Source organism: Quercus robur, chromosome 9 (assembly GCF_932294415.1).
Source record: "Quercus robur chromosome 9, dhQueRobu3.1, whole genome shotgun sequence".
Classification (NCBI taxonomy): Eukaryota; Viridiplantae; Streptophyta; class Magnoliopsida; order Fagales; family Fagaceae; genus Quercus; species Quercus robur.
Window position 1 is genome coordinate 34,414,061 of NC_065542.1, and position 17,731 is coordinate 34,431,791.

At 34.9% G+C, this 17,731-nt stretch overlaps 1 protein-coding gene across 1 annotated transcript; it reads left to right on the forward strand.

The window, feature by feature from the left end:
* Positions 1–10,109: 10,109 nt before the first annotated feature.
* Positions 10,110–16,199, forward strand: LOC126698190 (F-box protein 7). Its single transcript, XM_050395237.1, has 11 exons — positions 10,110–10,344; positions 11,083–11,169; positions 11,282–11,394; positions 11,660–11,776; positions 11,868–11,964; positions 12,285–12,358; positions 13,404–13,457; positions 13,559–13,660; positions 13,839–13,897; positions 15,181–15,391; positions 15,789–16,199. The coding sequence occupies exons 1-11, from the start codon at positions 10,335–10,337 to the stop codon at positions 15,846–15,848; spliced, it is 984 nt and encodes a 327-aa protein (XP_050251194.1). The 5' UTR covers positions 10,110–10,334; the 3' UTR covers positions 15,849–16,199.
* Positions 16,200–17,731: the final 1,532 nt, after the last annotated feature.

Genomic DNA, 17,731 nt, shown 5'->3' on the forward strand with positions numbered 1-17,731 from the left:
ATAAAAATAGAGGAAAATATCAAAGTTAAGTTTTAAGTAACAAAAAAGCAATCGAATGTGGGAGAGTTTTTTTTTTTTTTTTTTAATGAGAAGAATGTGGGAGAGCAGGACCGGCTCAACCTAGGATGCAACTAAGGCTGTTGTCTAAGGCCCCAAGTGAGAGAAGGCTCCAACTATGAGTGAAAGAATGCCCACGTATTGCTTAAAAATCCAAAATACTAACCCAAAAAAAAAAAAAAAATATATATATATATATATATATATTAATATACGAATTCTTTCAAAAAAATCCCAAAAATAAAATTTAGAAGAAAAATTTACACTAATAATTATCTTCTTTACGTATTAAATTAAACACCAAAATTTAGCCAATGCATGAAAATCTCTCCCTCTTTTTCTCTCTGTGTGTAGCCATGCACTTTGTCTTTGTTTGACTCTTTCTTTCTGATGCTTGGAATTCCTTTCTATGCCTATGAATTTAGACTAGTCCCGCACACACTAAAAATTAAAAGATAGAACAATCTCATGACTCTCTCCAAAACTCCAAAATTAAAATTTATTACCTGAAATATTCTCTCTCAATCAACCAAAGTTGTTATTAGCTCTATCCTTTCATCTCTCCCTGAATCGGTTGGTAGTTAGAGCTATTCAGGTCCCCTCCCCTTCAAACTCGGCAGTCTCTTGAACATGTGAAATAAAAGTCTTTACTTTTTCAAAATTCTTCTATCTTTCTTGGGCAGCTTGGCCTTCTTTTTTTAAGTTTCTAATTTTCTCTATACTGGTGAGTTTAAGTACTTTTTTTTGCTAAACTGTGAGTTTAAGTACTTGGTAACTGGGTCTGGGCAGGGGCAGCCAGGAATACATACTTGAGGGGGCTGGGTTGTAACGCAAGGTAGACAATATAACGCATCCATTGAAGGTGAGAATTCCAACCAATCCTTATGTGAAACAAACCATGAAGGTTGAAATCGACGACGATGAGTATCATCATTGTATGGATAGACTATATTTTTAGGTTGTTATAGACCTTCTATGAGATAAGCTCGTCGGATTTCATCTTGTTTGTTGATAGGAAATTCACATATTTGTTTACGTGTTCCTGGATCACGATCTATCTCACATATTTGTTCATCAGGCATCGAAGTATTAACATTTGTTTCTACAACTACATGTGTCCTAATTTCTGAATTGCTAACATCTTTTTTCTTAAAGAATGCATCAATTGTTTTTCGTTTGCTCATAATTCTTTTAGCTTTAAGAATATGACTCAAAAATTAACCTGAAAAGAATTTTAAAAAATAAAATATTAATTAGAAATTTTTATTTAGTTATATGAATATTATTCATACTCAAGAAAAAAACAAAATTTCCACTATAATTTAAACAGTCAACCCATTTTTAATACAACTTTAATTAATAATAACCCCTCAAACAAAAACAAAAATAATTTAATTAATTTGTCTTTTATAATGTATTGGTTAATTTAATTATATAGCTTTAATTATTGTTGTTTAGCGTAACAATAAACTATATTACTTTAATTTATTTATCATTAATTATACTGTTTTAATTTGTTATATTGTTTAGCCCCTTGTACATATTACATTAAAAGAGCCAAACATTATACATTCCATGTGTAGCACAATAATTAAAGTAGTGTAATGTGTTGCACATTATATTGCTTTAATTATTGTTTACCCGGCCCCATGAGCCCATCTACCCCCCTCCCCACCCCACTCAACAGACAACAGACAAGCACAACATGCGCCCCCATCACAATAGCTAGCTGCAATCAGAAAATTTTGCAATGCCAATCACAAATCACAACACAATAAACACACGTTACACTAAAGACCAACACACTGACTTTTAGCAGGAAAAAAAAGACCAACACACTGACCAACAAAAAGGGAAAAGATAAAGCCAAATTAAAAAAAGACAAAAACAGGAAAAAAAAAAAAAAAGTAAAAGCTAGCCAATAAGAGGCCGTTCAAAAGAGAGAGAGAGACTTGCTGAGATGCGAGATCAGATAGCTATTAAAGTTAAAGAATAAAGAGAGAAACGTTCATAAATTACATTTGATTTTTTCATTCAATATTTCAGTGAGAGAGAGAGAGAGTTAGAGAGAAAAAACCTTGAGGGAGGGCCGGACTGCCGGAGGGAGCAACCGGCAACGAGCACCGCTGCACCGGAGCAGAGGCAGAGCCGATCTCCGATGACGATCTACGGTCTGCGGCCGTCTGCGAAAATTTCATATCATATTCTCATTTTTTCATTTCAGTGAGAGAAAAAGAGATAAATACCTTGAGGGAGGGCCGGAGGGAGAGCACCGAGCACCGAGCACCGGAGCAGAGGCAGAGGCGCAGAGCAATCTCCGATTTGCGATGAGGGGCGAGCGGCGATGAGCTGCGGCGTCGCGGTGACGTGACCGTGGGTTTCTAGGTTTGGTTTGCTGGGGTTTGGTTTGGTTTTGGTTTGTGTATTGGGGATTTTTTTTTTTTTTTTTAGATAAACACCTCTGTCACTCTGTGAGTTTGTGTTTGGTTTTGCTTTGCTGGAGTTTGATTTAGTTTTGCTGACTTGCTTTGTATAGGCAGTAATATTGGGGTTTGATTTCTCTGGCAGGGACGTGACCAGCGATGTGATGTGTATTTTCTGATTCTCTGTATTGATTTTTTTTTTTTTTTTGAGAATCCGTGGGCTTGCCATAAGCGAGCCACCTCTGTCATCTATTGGGCTCACCATGGGCTTTGCTTGTCGTGGGCTGGGCTCTGTCATTTTTTTTTTTTTTTTTTTTCAGATTTTAGTTCAAATTTTTTTTGGGCTTTTTTTTTTTTTTTTTGCTTGAAAGTAGAACAGATAATTTTTTTTTTTTTTTTTTTTTAAATTTGAGGTGTTCCTAATTTTTGGTTGAGGGCTGGGAGAATGGGTGAGAAATGGGTAGGGGGGCTGGCTGTCTAATGTTGGGGGGGCCGGCTATCTAATGTTGGGGGGCCCGATTTATTTTTTCTTCATAGGCTAATGGGAAATTTTTTTTTTTTTTTTTTTTTTTTTTTTTTTTTTGCAGGGGACACGGCCCCCCCAAGCCACTTCGCCCTTGGGTCTGGGTAGTTTGATATTTGATAAAGGAGATGAATGAAAAGGCTTTGCATTTTCTATGGTGTCGTACTGTACAACACATCCCAGATTTATCTTGTCTTCTTTTCTTTTCTTTTTTTTTTTTTTTTTTTTTTTTTTTAACCTGTGTACACTTATTATTTGCTTTTATTTAGATTTTTTTAATTGTATTTCACCGCAAACTTCTTTGCTTTAGTTTACCTTTTCTTAATTGTTTTTCATTTTACATTTTCTTAGAAGTGCTCTTTTTTTTTTTCTTTTCTTTTTTTGGTAAAATAGAAGTGCTCATTTTATTTGTTTGATTAGAACTAATTATCATTTTTTTTGCAGGTTGAGAGCATTAGATGATCTATTGATAAGTGTCGGGAGCGAAAAAGTTTCCTTTCCGACAAATAAGATTTATGTTGGGTTGGGGGGTCTAAACCGAAACTCGACGATGGGCTTAATGCACGATCCAAAGGCTATTAGTGAAAATCCAAGGAATCCACTATATTTTATGCCTTGGGCCTAGATTGGGACTAACAAGAGTAGCCCACAAGCAATCCCTATAGCGGACACGTCAGCACGGTTAAAAAACATACTGTAAGAAATAACCCAACAGTAAAGTGTTCCTGTAGAAAATGACCCAGTAGTAAAGTATTCTTGTAGAAAATGGCCCAGCAGTAAATGGTCCAGCGGTAAAAGAGATAAAACAGGATAAACCTCTAGTTGTTAGCTATTTCACAGATTAAGGGAAATATCTACACTTTCAGACTCATCATCCATTAGCTCTAGAGAAGAGTCTTCTAATACAACAATATGAGAGAAGAATTCTATAATAACAGTTACATCATAACCATTAATCGTAAATGAATAAGTAAATATCATGGGTTCCATTATGATAAATAATGAGGAAAATTTAGTGTGAGATGAAGGGAGAGAGAGAGATCCCAACTAGCACAGCAAGATTATTATGGTGTCAAGGCATACTCATGAATATATAGTGAGTAATGAGTAGAGAAAGTCATTTGTGTGTAGTATGAGTAATAAGTGAGAGTGTATAGTAAGGTTGCTGGAGCTTTCTGCTGGGGGTAGATGAGTGTATATGAATAGAGTTATGAGAAGTGTTTTTGAGGTAGGAACTGGGGATTTAGTTTCTAGGCTTGAAACTAAGAACTTAGTAACTTTTTTTAGAACTTAGAGGAGGCTCAAGCAGAGAGGTTAAAGAAAAGTCCTCCCTTGTGTATGTTTTAGTGTATCTTGGTCTCCTTAGTGTGTTGTTTTAGCATTAATGGAGAGTTCCATTTATATTTGGGTTTTTAGGGGATGATTTGATCTTTGCAAAATTTTTCCCAATCCTCAAAAAATTCTTAGAGAATCATTCCTGGGATTTTAGCTAATAGTGGTAAGCTCAGCTTTTAGAAGGTTGTTGCTGTTTTGGGTAATAACAGCTGGGATTTTGACTTAGTATTGAATGCTGATTGGCCTTGACTGATGGGATTAGAGCATGCTTAAGGCTAATGATCTTGGTTATGTTGCAACTAGAATCAGAGCTCCCTAGGGTAGATTAGATCACCCCAAACTAGGTGTCAACCTTGGAGCCCTTGTTAGGAACTCTGCTGGGATCCCCTTGGTGCCCTCCAAACCACATTTCCCTAAATTTCCCCATTTGGGGTTCATGTGCTTGGTTCATGAACCAGAGAATACACATTTTTAATATGAAAATGAGCTAATTTCATGTTGCTTTAGGAGCTTTAATGGCCTAATCATGGTTGCTCTTGATTTTTGACCAGCTAGGTTGGAGAAGAAAGAAGGGACAGCTAGTTGAAGCTTCCCAACTTTCTGTCACATCTATCTTAGCTTTATGTCATATGAGAAATGATGGGATTTCAGCTTGTGAAGAAATGATTCAACCCTTGAGGGACACGTGTCCTCTTCTGATCTGATTTAGACAAGTTGGGACTTGATAGGAAAAGACTCTAGTTGTTTAATTGTGTTGGATTTTGGCTGGTTAGTTCACGTGACCTTTTGCTGTTGGCATTTGTGTGTGAGCTGGGCTAGTCCAGCTAGGCTTTGTAGTTAAACCTCCCTAGGCTTGGTTGTCTCTATAAAATGAATAGTTTTGCCATGGGTGATATTCATGGGCTTTTATAAATCTTGTAAGAGAGGTATTTCTTGAGGGATGAATATTTATATTTCCCATGAGTGTGGGATTTTGTATGTGTAAAACAAGTGTCAAAATAATATTTATATTTTGTAAATATGTGCCAAAATAGTATTTGGGCTTTGAGTGTAAAGTAATTGTTTTTGCCAAAATAGTGTTTTGGGCTTTGTGAAATAGTTGCCAAAATAGACTTGGGCCTTTGTAGGCAAAATAGATTTGGGCTTTTGTAGGAATAGTTGCCAAATTATTATTTGGGCTTTATGAAAATAGTGCCAAATTATTATTTGGGCTTTTAGAGATAGTTGCCAAATTAGTATTTGGGTTTTGCAAGATAAGTGCCAAATTAATATTTGGGCTTTGTAAAATAAGTGCCAAATTAGCATTTGGGCTTCATGAGTAGTTGCCAAAAATAATATTTGGGCTTTTGTAAATAGGTGCCAAATTAGTATTTGGGTTTTTGTAAATAGTTTGAGATTTTGTAAAAATATTGCCATGTAACAACGAACTTAGAAAGGGTGCCATGTAGCAATGGGCTTTAGGGCGCTGTGTAGCAACGGGCTTTGTACGAGTGCCGTATAGCAACGGGTTTTGTAAGAGTGTTGTGTAGCAATGGGTTTTAGGGTGCCGTGTAGCAATGGGCTTTGTAATAGTGCCGCATAGAAACGGGTTTTAGGGTGCCGCGTAGCAACGGGTTTTAAGGTGCCGTGTAGCAACGAGCTTTGTAAGAGTGCAGTGTAGTAACGGGTTTTGTAAGATTGCCATGTAGCAACAGGCTTTAGGGTGCCATGTAGTAACAGACTTTTTTTGGATTTTCCCACAAGGTAAATGCTTTTGGGCTTTTTATAGAGATTGTGTAATTTTGTGGCCCAATATGGTGAGTATTTTTGTGAAAACCCAAGTTGGATAATATGTGGGTTATAATGGGTAATATTTGTGAGAGGGCCCAAGGTAATTTATGGGCTTTGTGTATGGATTATTTGTAAAGGCCCAATAACATGGAGAATACTTGGGCAATATATATGGGGAATATTTATGTGGGTTTTAAAATAATGTGTGGGCTTATGTGGGTACTTTGTGAGTGGGCTAATGAAATTAAGGTTCGAAAATTTGTACCTCAACAATAATTAAAGCTTCAATAGTGTCTTTTTATAAATTAGGTTTTACTGTTCTACTCTGTAAATATTATTTTATCCTTTTCTATCTTTTAATAAAAAAATATTTTTTTTTTATTTTATGTATTATTTTTAAATATTTATTTGTATTTGAAAATTTATAAAAATAAAACATAAAAAACTTAATTAAATGTCAAAAGGATCTCTAGATAAATTTGTTATTAGATAAACAATGCATGAAAATCTTACAAATGATTTAAAAAATTAATAGATAAGATCCCATTTAAAATTGTCGCTTTAGGCCCCAAAATTCATTGAGCCGGTCTTGTGGGAGAGTTCTTGAATTTTCTTTGGAAGTTGAATTGATATTGATAGTGCACAGAAAATCAGTAGATTGAATGCTCCGGGCTTCAATGGACTAGTGGTTGCTTAAAAAGCCTGAAAAGAAAAAAAAAATACAAGATCAAAGTGACCGGGGTGAACCGGCCAAGAACCCTCCGATGCTTAAGTTAGTTTTCTCTTTAGAACTCAAGAATCCCAACTTTTGGAGTGATGAAAACTTACCTTCATTTGATATAGATGAGTCCTTTTATAGTGAGCTTTGGAGTGGTTACTTGTTTAATAACTTCCTCAACGTGGATGGAAGTTAGAATGCTCAGACTTAACTTCTACTACTGCTATGGAAGTTGGAAGGTTCAAACTTATCTTTTACAACTGCTATTAGAAGTTAAGAACTTTGTGGGAAGTTAGAGCGATGAATAGGGATTTTGCTCATATTTCAGAATAGTGGAACGTGGTCCGAATTATAAGTTCTTAAACATAAATTTACTCTGATAATTTCTAAATGTTGGGAGGTCATCTAGGTGCTTCCATGTTGGATGACCTTCTTACACTGGGGCGACCTTCTCGTGTTGGGACAACATTTCTGGACTTGGACGACACTATAGACGAACTGGAGATGATCCAATTTTTGGTTCACCATTAGATATCATAATCAACTCTCTTAGAGATGAGAGTGCTTCTCTAGCCTTCTTTGGTCATTGGATACATGATGTGAAGTTGTTTGCAGGTGCCTTTGGAAAAATTAGCTATTTTCATGTTTATTAATAAAGTAACTATGTAGGTCATAACCTTGTTATATATGCAATCCATGTCACAAGTTTATCAATGTGAATGGAGGATGTCTTTCCACACCTTATAGTTGTAATTCAAGCCGACTTGACTCCTTTCTATTAATAAAATTTACAACTTCCTTCTCAAAAAAAAAAAAAAAAAAAGTCTCTAAAAAAGAGAATATTATTTTTATCTTCTAAAAGTGAAAAGAGGAAAAAAAAATCTCAAATTCTTTATGTAATAATTTATTCTCATTTATAAAACTTTGTGTACAAAAGAATAAAACTTGAGAATAATTACATGATAACATAAATTTAAGTAATATTTGGTGTCTATGTATCCATAAAAAATATTTTCATTCACAGGTAGAATTTTGACTTTGAAAAAAAAGTGATTAATTCATACAAAAAATATCTATAACAAATAAATCAAATATAATGAATATGCTATATTTTTGTGGAATGTACATGCATACATGTGTCAATAAATTTTGTATTTGAAGTTAAATCCAAGCTCTAGGGGTGTTCAACCAACCCGCCAACATTTCAGGGGATGATGGGTTGGCTCAAGTTGCCAATTTTTTTTTTTTTTTTTGCTTCGGGTTAGGTCTATTTTGAGTCAGTAAATTCATAAATCCACCTAATCCAATTTGACTTACCTATATTTAATATATATATATATATATATTTTGTTAATTAATACTTTGCCCCTCTTCCTGATATAAAACATAAACTCTAACCTGTTAAGTGATTTCCTCATTTCAGAAGATGGTAGGAGCCAACAAATAATTGTATTATTGCTGCTATTCTATTTTGTTGCTCAACTGAGTTGAAATAAAACTATTTTTGATATTTCATTATTAATTCTCATTTGTATTAATTATTTGTGTTGGTTTGATAATTTGTGTATGGTGCCATGCTTGGAATTTTTAGAAGATAGCTGGGCAGCAAACACTTGGAATGTTGTTGTTGTTCTAATGCTCATGTTATTTATTTTTTTTTTTTTGTATTTTTTACCATCCAACCCGTGAGTCCAATCCTATCCAACTTGACTCACGTGAGTTGATTTGGACCCTTGTGATGGGTTGAGTTGAATTTTTTCCAATCCAACCATGATAGATTAAATTGAAAACGTCCCTCAACCCTACTCATGCACACTCCTCCTTACCTTTGCCATTGGACTCTTTTAAGTTTTTTTTTTTTTGGAGAAATAAATACAATATGTTGCTAACCCCACAACTCGAATCCTTTTCCCCTAGACCCCAATCACTTTATCAATTTTTTGATCTCAAGTACGAGGTGTTGTTCACAAATATTATCAATTTTGTACATGAGCCTAGCTTTAATAAATAAATAAATTACTGTACCTTTTTAGTGCCGAATAAAAAAGTGTACTCTATTTTTATCCTTAAAAAAACAAAAAACAAAAATGAAAGGTTCAAATCAAAACGAAAAGTTTACTTAGTCAATTTTTTTTTTTAAATAACTATAAAATCCAAACTATTTTATTAGTTAGCCAAGGTTTGAAACTATTTTGGTATCTAACAAATCGAGTCCCTGGGACTCAATTTTGGTGTATAAATTGAGTATATTGCACTCGATTTCCCATTACACCAGTAGCTGAGCTGGACAAACTGTCCACGTAGGCAGAAATCGAGCCCAAAGAACTCACTTTTCCTTCATGGAAATCAAGCCCAAAGGACTTGGTTTAGTTTAATAAAAACCAAGCCCTCTGAACTCGATTTCAATTCAGCCTAAACCACTCAAAACATCACTCAAACTTGCACGGATTTTTTTCTTGTTCTTCCTTTCCTTTTTTCTCCAAATGCCGTCCCACGTCTCCACTTCCAAGCCCCAAAAACCCATGAACAAATCAAATCCAAAACAAATCAAACCCACTCTCCAACGTGTTCTTCTCCTCCACTGGAGCAGTGGTGAGAAACCACACGTTCGATTTGATTTCCATCGCCTGAAGCTTTCGCCGCTTGGGTTTGGTCAGAATCGGCGCTTAGGTTGCTGGGTTTTTGCATCGTTGCTTTTTTCTTCCACTAGAGTAGCGGCGAGAAACCACGTCCAATCCGATTTCCATCGCCTGAAGCTTTCGCCGCTTGGGTTTGGTCAGAATTGGCATCTATGTTGCTGGGTTTGCATCGTTGTTTTTTTCTTCTTCGTTGTTCATCTCTGTGTTTTGATCTCTGGCATCTCTCTGTCTCTGCATTACTAAATCAAGTCCATAGGGCATTACTAAATCAAGTCCATAGGGCTCGGTTTCCATGAATGAAACTGAGTCCAGTAGACTCGATTTCCAAAACTCGAGTCCATTGTACTCGATTTCTAGAACTTGAGTCCACTGTACTCGATTTCTAGAACTCGAGTCCACTGTACTCGATTTCAATGCCTCTTATGTAGACGTCCACCTCAGCTGTTGGCGCAACAAGAAACCGTACATAATAGCCCAAAATCGACACTAACATGCTTGAATTGTTAGATAGCAAAATTGTTTCAAAAGTTTGCTAACTAACAAAATAGTTTGCCTTTTTTAGTTATTTATGAAAAAATGCCTACTTAGTCGGACCAAACAAGCAAGACAAGCAAACCACATCTTGGCCGTCAAATTCATAATTTTACTGAGTCTGCTGACAATCATACGCATCTAAAAGCCTCAGAATGGGACCACCAGTGGACAGTTTCCTTCTTTGTAGTCGGTCTTCGGTAACTATAAACGGTATAATAGCGTAGCGTAGTTTCTCGTCCAATTTTCCTCTGTCACTTTCATCCCAATTTTCCCGAGAAAATATAGGGGCCTAAGCTTCCATTGTCTCAGAGGAAAAACCCATTTATCCATTCTCAATGGCTTCAGGTATTATAGTTCTTCACTAAAATTATTCTAATTTTCCATTCGATTAGACTGATTTTATTATCAAATTCCTGAAGCTTAGTCCTTGACAATTCACTGAAATTATGCGTGATTTTATAAAAAATTTGTAGTATATTCGTTATGCCCATTTGCTAAATTGTTATATTTTATTTGAATTTTGTGATTTTACGTTATGGGTATTTGTTGTATATTCGCATCACATGTACTACAATTGTTATCTGGTTGTTTCGAAGATATACTGATATGAAATTTATTGTAGCATGCGATTAGGTTCTGAGAAATACGAAAATAAATAAAATTTAGAATCTTTGTGTTTCATTTTGTCTCAATTTTAATTAGAATCACACACCTGTCTCTCCAACTCACCTCAATTGAGTCAAGTAGTTGCAGTAAAAGCACATTTTAGTTTGAATTTTTGTTTACTCAACTCCCATAGAATGGAAAATATAAAATAAAAAGTGCTCCGTCCACGACATTTACACAACAAATCCTAGGTGGTAAGTTATTATCGGTTCTAATTTAAACCCACCACTGAAATTACTGTTTGCCCACCGATAACAATCAGTAACAACCTACTACTTAAGATTTGTTGTGAAAATATTGTGAATATAACATTTCTCATTTAAATTCAAATATGTATTTTGGTTTGAATGAGAATTGAAGTCAAAAGGCCCGTCTTTCTTGGTTATATAAATCTATATTGGTTATAATGCATTGCAGATTTTGCGTTATCAGTTCCTCCTGAACTTGAAACAGCTTTGCGGTTGAAGACGGTTCAGTACTTTGTAACAAAAAGGCCTTGGCTTGGTAATCTCCAATCACTCTATTTGCTATTAACATATGCTATCACCGTGATCTAAATTCGCACTTTGGATTTTAGGTTTTATGAGTTCTTATTGTTTCAGGTTTTATGTTTCAGATCTCTATGGAATTAATGTTAGGCCTGTTGCACCATTCGGAAGTGTTAGTAGCAAACCATATGTTGAGTCAGCATTACTACATCGCTGTTTGCCCGATGAACTTCTCTTTGAGGTATTGTATGTTTGGTCAGGATGCTGTAAACCTTGGCCATGACCATATATTTTAAGAGAACCTAATTGCTATGATAAATATTTTCATTATTTGTTATCTATTCATTATCTTCTGATTGGTAGCTTAGTGATGGTGGGAAAAGAAAAGAACCCTAACCTTATTTTTGGACTTTGCATACAAATAGAGGCACCATAGAGGAGAAATTCAAAAGATAAAATTATTTTTACATTTTTTTTTTTTTAAATCTAATGGATTTTAAACATAGGTCTTCGCAAGAATGACTCCACATGACTTAGGAAGGGCATCTTGTGTTTGTCGGAAATGGAGGTACACAATTCGTAACCCTGTGTTTTGGCGCAATGCATGCTTGAAGGCTTGGCAGGTAAATTTGGTGTCTATTATGAAATATGAACCATTTCTCATTTCATTGTATGTAATAATTAAAGCTTAAAACTGGGACCTCTTTTGTGAAGCTCTCTGGAGTGGTGGAAAATTATAAAATTTTGCAGTCAAAATATGAGGGTTCATGGAGGAAAATGTGGCTTTTAAGACCAAGGGTCCGTACAGATGGTAAGATATGCTTACATAAATTTTCTTCATTTAATTATGAGCATTTTAAATTTCTGTACCTCATATTGTTTGATGCTGTTGATCTCCCAGCTTGATAATTAGTCCAGTCTGTCCAGAAAAGTTTATGATGTTAAAGATTTGCTCAACTCTGCCCTCTGGACATAAAGAGAATATACTCTATTCTTTTCTTATTGCCTTATATTTTTGCAATGCTCATAAACAAAACTTGGGTGCCATTCTTTTTATATTATTGTTCCATTTTTCTTTAACTCTTGGGCTTTCTGAAGAGCATTTGAAGTTAAAACTTGTTCATATTTCAGGTATTTATGTGAGTAGGAATACCTATATTCGTGCCGGAGTTGCAGAGTGGAAGGTCAACAATCCAGTCCATTTGGTATATTTCTGTTCTATTTACCTTATCCATGTTATATTCTTTTATAATTCATTAAAAGGTTTGTTCTTTTACAAGGTGCAAGTTGGTTCATGTATAATACGGACAAGATATCAAGAAAGCCGAAAACCCCCATTTGACATGCTTCTTCAAATTACTTCACTTTCCTTGAAACATTCTCTAGATTTAAGATATGATTGGTGCAATGGTGATTCCATTGTTTTAGAACTCTCATATATCAGTCCTTTTTTATAAATAAATCCTATACCCATCAATACTACATACCTTCTAGTTATGAGAGGATAACTGGATTGGAGAATGATAAGATTGGTAAAATCATGCTTTTTGGCAGTGTAGTGTGAAACTATGCCAACGATCTCTCTCTTTTCATTTGTAATTTCCATTATTTCTAATTCTTTAGGCTATATATGTGTACATCCTATGTACATGAGATAGTTCCTCTTATCAATAATTACTTTTCAATATATATTTGTGGGTCAGGATCTAATTACACTTGGTATAAATCTTTGTACATTTTACACCATTCAATGTTTAATATTTTAAAAATTCCACCATTGTATTACTCTACTTTGACATTCTCTTTGTCAAGGGACATATTTAGGCATTTTGCTTTGCCCAAATGTGAATAACAAGAGTACCTGGTGTAAAGTTTGGGGAGGATTTTTCATTCTCTTCAAATATAGAGTTATACACACTGGGCCCAAATGTGAATAACTAGAGTAAATGGAAAAGATTGGTGAGGATCTTACATTCTCTGAAATGGAGAGAGATCCATTATGGACTTCATCGGCTCCATTATTCAATGTATTGCACCCCATCATATACAAGTTAGAAATGATGAGATATGGAACATGCTAATTGTGGGAACCAAGTCACAACAATAATTGCCTAAAAGATTTTCACTTTTGGCTGATTATGGAAGAAGCAAGAATTGAATAGGAATATAAAAGCTGCTTCGAACTCTTTTTGTTATGCAATTGTATCACTTTCTTTTCTGCTAATCCTTCTATATATTTCTGCTTTGTAGGTATGCTATTTCCGTTACATGAGATTTTTTCCATCTGGCAGATTTCTCTACAAGGTTATAATCCTCCTAACTCACTTGATCCATTGAAATGGTGGAAAAGAAGTTTTGTTTTTTATAGCTAACTGCTACCATTTTCTTTAATCTGCAATGGTTAGAATTCTTCGCAAAAGGTCAAAGATGTGGCAAAATGCATGAACTTTCGAGCATCTTCAACTGACTGTGTTTATAAAGGCCATTACACATTGTCTGATAACCAGGTTAGGTTCAATTTTTTGCAAATTCCCAAGCATCTAAATTCATATCCTTTTGAATATTCTTGTTTTTCTATTAATTATGCTAATTGGTTGGAAGCCTGCTTTCCAACTACATTTTATTATCTTCTTCAAGTGCTTAATAGGCATGTTGGAGGTATTTATGGCTCCTCTTTCATTGCAGGTTGAAGCTGCTGTTTTGTATCCTGGCTTGCGTCCTACTGTGTTAAGAATCCGCTTAAGGTATAGCAATTATTGCCTACAATTTTGTTTAACATTTTTATTTCTACAGAAGAAGAAGAAGAATATTACTGTTTCTGGAACCTTTTTACAAATGAAAGAATGACTTAGAGAAATGAACAATTAGCAAACTTTTTATGGTGTTTCTTCTCAAAGCTTGTTGACAGCAATTAGACAACTCATTCTTGCCTGTTCTTCTTTTTCTTCTTCTAAATGAGTTGAAAACTGTGTCTCATAAAGAATGGACTTAAATGGAGATAATAAAAACTTCTACGCATATTTTTTTGTATTTAATATGTGCATATAGATTACGATATTATCATCATTTCTGATAGATGAAATGGTACATGCTACCTCCTAGCTGTACATATTGATCTTTGGTGGGCATTAGTACCAACCAGCATTATCCTAATATTATAATGTGAAAGTGTTTGTTACGCCATAATTGTGAATTGTCAAGGGAAGCCAGTCAGCTTGGGCAGCATCCACTCATTGTTACTAAGATGCACTGTTAAATGGAACTTTTGCCAATGAGCTCTTGCTCAACTGGCAGTACTAGGTCTGTGCAACCATCCACCCAAACCGCCCAACCTGCTTTGCTCCGCACCATCTCTCATGGATATAATATTTATTTCTGGGTTGGGCAGACTTAAAAGTGGCTGATTGGGTTGGGTGGCGGGTTGAGTTTTTTTAATCCGCCAAGACCCGACCCAACCTGTCTATTTATATATTAATCTTTTGTTAGTTTTTATCTCATATCAAATTTAAGTTTTTTCTTTTTATCAGTTACTCCACGATTTACACATGTTAATATGGAAAATGTGATATTTTTCTGACATATTCGTAAGCATACATAATGGCATGGATTTGCTTAATAGATTTTTATATTTTTATATTAGTAAGTGGACACTTCCTATGACTTCCTTTAATGGTTTATACTTTTGTTGCAAGTCCTTCAATGGTTTATAGGATTTAGAAGACATACTTTTTAAATTTATTCGTAAATGGTAAAATAAAACTTGAAGTTTAGTATACAACACAAAACTAAAAACTAACCCACCCAATCTGCCAAGTTGAAACCCAAATTTTCAACCAACCCACCATTTTTGTTGGTTGGTGGGTCAATGGTGGTTCGGAATTTTTTTAACCTGCCAATGACAGATTGGTTAAATTTTTTTCCTTCAATCCGTACTGTGCAGTCTCCTACCTACTTTGTTAAACGGAACCTTTACTTGCAAGTTTTTTATTTTTTTATTTTTATTTTGGTTATCTGCTTTCTTGTATAGGTTAAGAGGCACAACTGTTGGGGCTAACAATCGGATGGATCTACTCTCACTTGTTACTAGTGGTGTGAATGATAGTGAGATTAATGACCCTGATGAGGGCATCCTTGGGGTGGTTGAAGGGTGGCAGGATGATGAATCACACAACCCAGATGTGCCTGCAGTCTCACACCGGAGGGGCATGATGCCTTTTGTCTTTGTTCCATTTCATGAGGTACATGTTTCTTCCACTTTTCCCCTTGAATTCAGAAGCATTAAAAGCTCTCCAAACTCCTTCCCACAATGGATGCATCATACATGCACACTTTTATTGGTGATTTGTTTTAATTACCTTTTGCATCCAGCAGCTCAACAAAAACAATCAAGATGCTTGGCTGGAATTAATTTCTCCTAAATGAAGATCTATTGTATTTTTTTTTTTTTTTTTTTTTTTTTTTTTTTGGCCAAGTAAATGAAGATGTCTAGTTCATTCCTTAGTTGTCAGAGTTTATCTGCAGACCCCTAAGATGTGCAGCATTAAAGCTAAAGACCAAGAAAAAGAAGTTTTTGTCATAGTAGTGTTTTGTTCTATATTTTTTTAATGTTTGGCATTTGTTGTGTCCTTGGTATAGGTGGAAACTACAGTTCTGAATCTGCCTGTGGAGAAGATGGATTATTTTGTCCCTGGTTGATTCATCAAAAGACTGAGGATCTTCCTTCTGTAAATAAATAATTCAACCTAGGCATTTTAGATCACATGGTTTTCCTGTATTTTGTGTATAAATAGCAATGGAGTCAAGAAGCAACTTGATACATGTCATTTTACTGTTGTGTGCTGGCAATGGTGGACTTGTCTGGATTCTTTTCACTTAATATGGCATAGGTTTCAGTGTGTTCAACTTCAATCCTGTTTCCTCCGGTGTTTTTGTTGTGTGAGGGCATCATATGTATTAAATGACAACTTGAATATTGAACTCAGAAATACTGTAATCCGTTATGACTGTTTTTGGATTTACATGTTACGTAAGTGATTATTAATTTTAGTGCTTGCATATTTATTTTATTTATTTGAAAATGAAAACATAGCAAAATGGTAGCAGCTATTTGTAAAAAGAAAGGTGGGGGAAAAGGTAATCAGTGAATGTGAATAAAGTAGAACCTAGCCCTTGTCCTATATTTGAAAAAAAGTACTCAATGTTCAAAGTTCTCACTTCTGCAAGGTGTAGGAGACGTGATTGATAGGTAATCTTATTCCTAATTTTTTGTTTGATAGGTTGATTCCAGATTTTATTAAAAAGTAACCAAATCCCTTAAACTATTTTATTAGTAAGGCAACGTTTCAAACTATTTTCGTTTCTAACGATTCGAGTCCAGAGGACTCGATTTTGCCATTTGAAAATGCACTTGGAAATCGAATATGAGACACTCGATTTTCAAACTTGAGTTTCACACACTCGATTTCCAAGTGCATTCTCAAATGGCAAAATCAAGTCCTCTGGACTCGAATCGTTATAAACGAAAATAATTTGAAACGTTGCCTTACTAATAATATAGTTTCGGATTTATAGTTATTTTTTAAGAAAATCTGGTTGATTCCCGACTCACACTATGGTGAAAGTTTCCCCTAATTTGAACTTGTTTTTGGCACCGAAACTAAGGAACATCCACAGCATACTTTACTGTGTGATCCAAGAATCAGTCGCATTCCGGTTTCAGTTATTCATACATATACCACAGCCTCGACCCCGAGACCTCACATATGACGTCCTTTTCCTTTACATTTTCCGCTTTCATCTTCCATGTCATTCTGCACTGAGTTGCAGACATTGTGATAATAATTAGAACCGCGAACCATTCTATTTGGTATGGTCAGATGGTGTGGGAAGCTTTGGGCAATTAGTCTAATGTATTCCGACCAAGTAAGGCAGATAGCTTTACGAGGAATAAGATGTTATATTGACGAGGAGAAAACAATGAGGAGATGTTAATCAAGTGAAGGGAGATTCGATAACCTTTTAATAATTGTTGAATGCATCATTGCTTCCTTCTTAATAAACAGTGAATATTGAGCCAATTACAACCCCCCACCCCCTCTTTCTTTTTTTATTTTTTTTTTAAGATATCAGATATAACATGGTATTAGCTAAGTTCAAGTTTTAAAGATAAGTTGACTTGAACCATTAACATTTGCCATTAGTAAACCACCACCTTTTTTTAATTATTCGATAGATACAATAAGGGAAGAGGACTTAAACTCTGAAAATTTTCATTGGAAACACTAGGTAATGTCAATTGAGTTACAAGATTCTTGGCTACTTGTATGTAACTATTAAGAATGAAGAAATGTTATTATTCCACCAAAAAAGTTTTCTTTTAGTTCAAAATTATCTGTACAATAAAGTGTTAGGTAGTTGTAACCATAGTTTTGAAAATTGGACCAGACCGGTTAGTCCGATCAGTTCAACCAAGAACTGGGCACCAATTTGGTCTGATAAAAATCCCCAAAACCAATAAAAACCGGCCAAACCGGTAAAAAATCTAGTTAAACTGGGAACTAGAGGCAAATCTAGTTTTT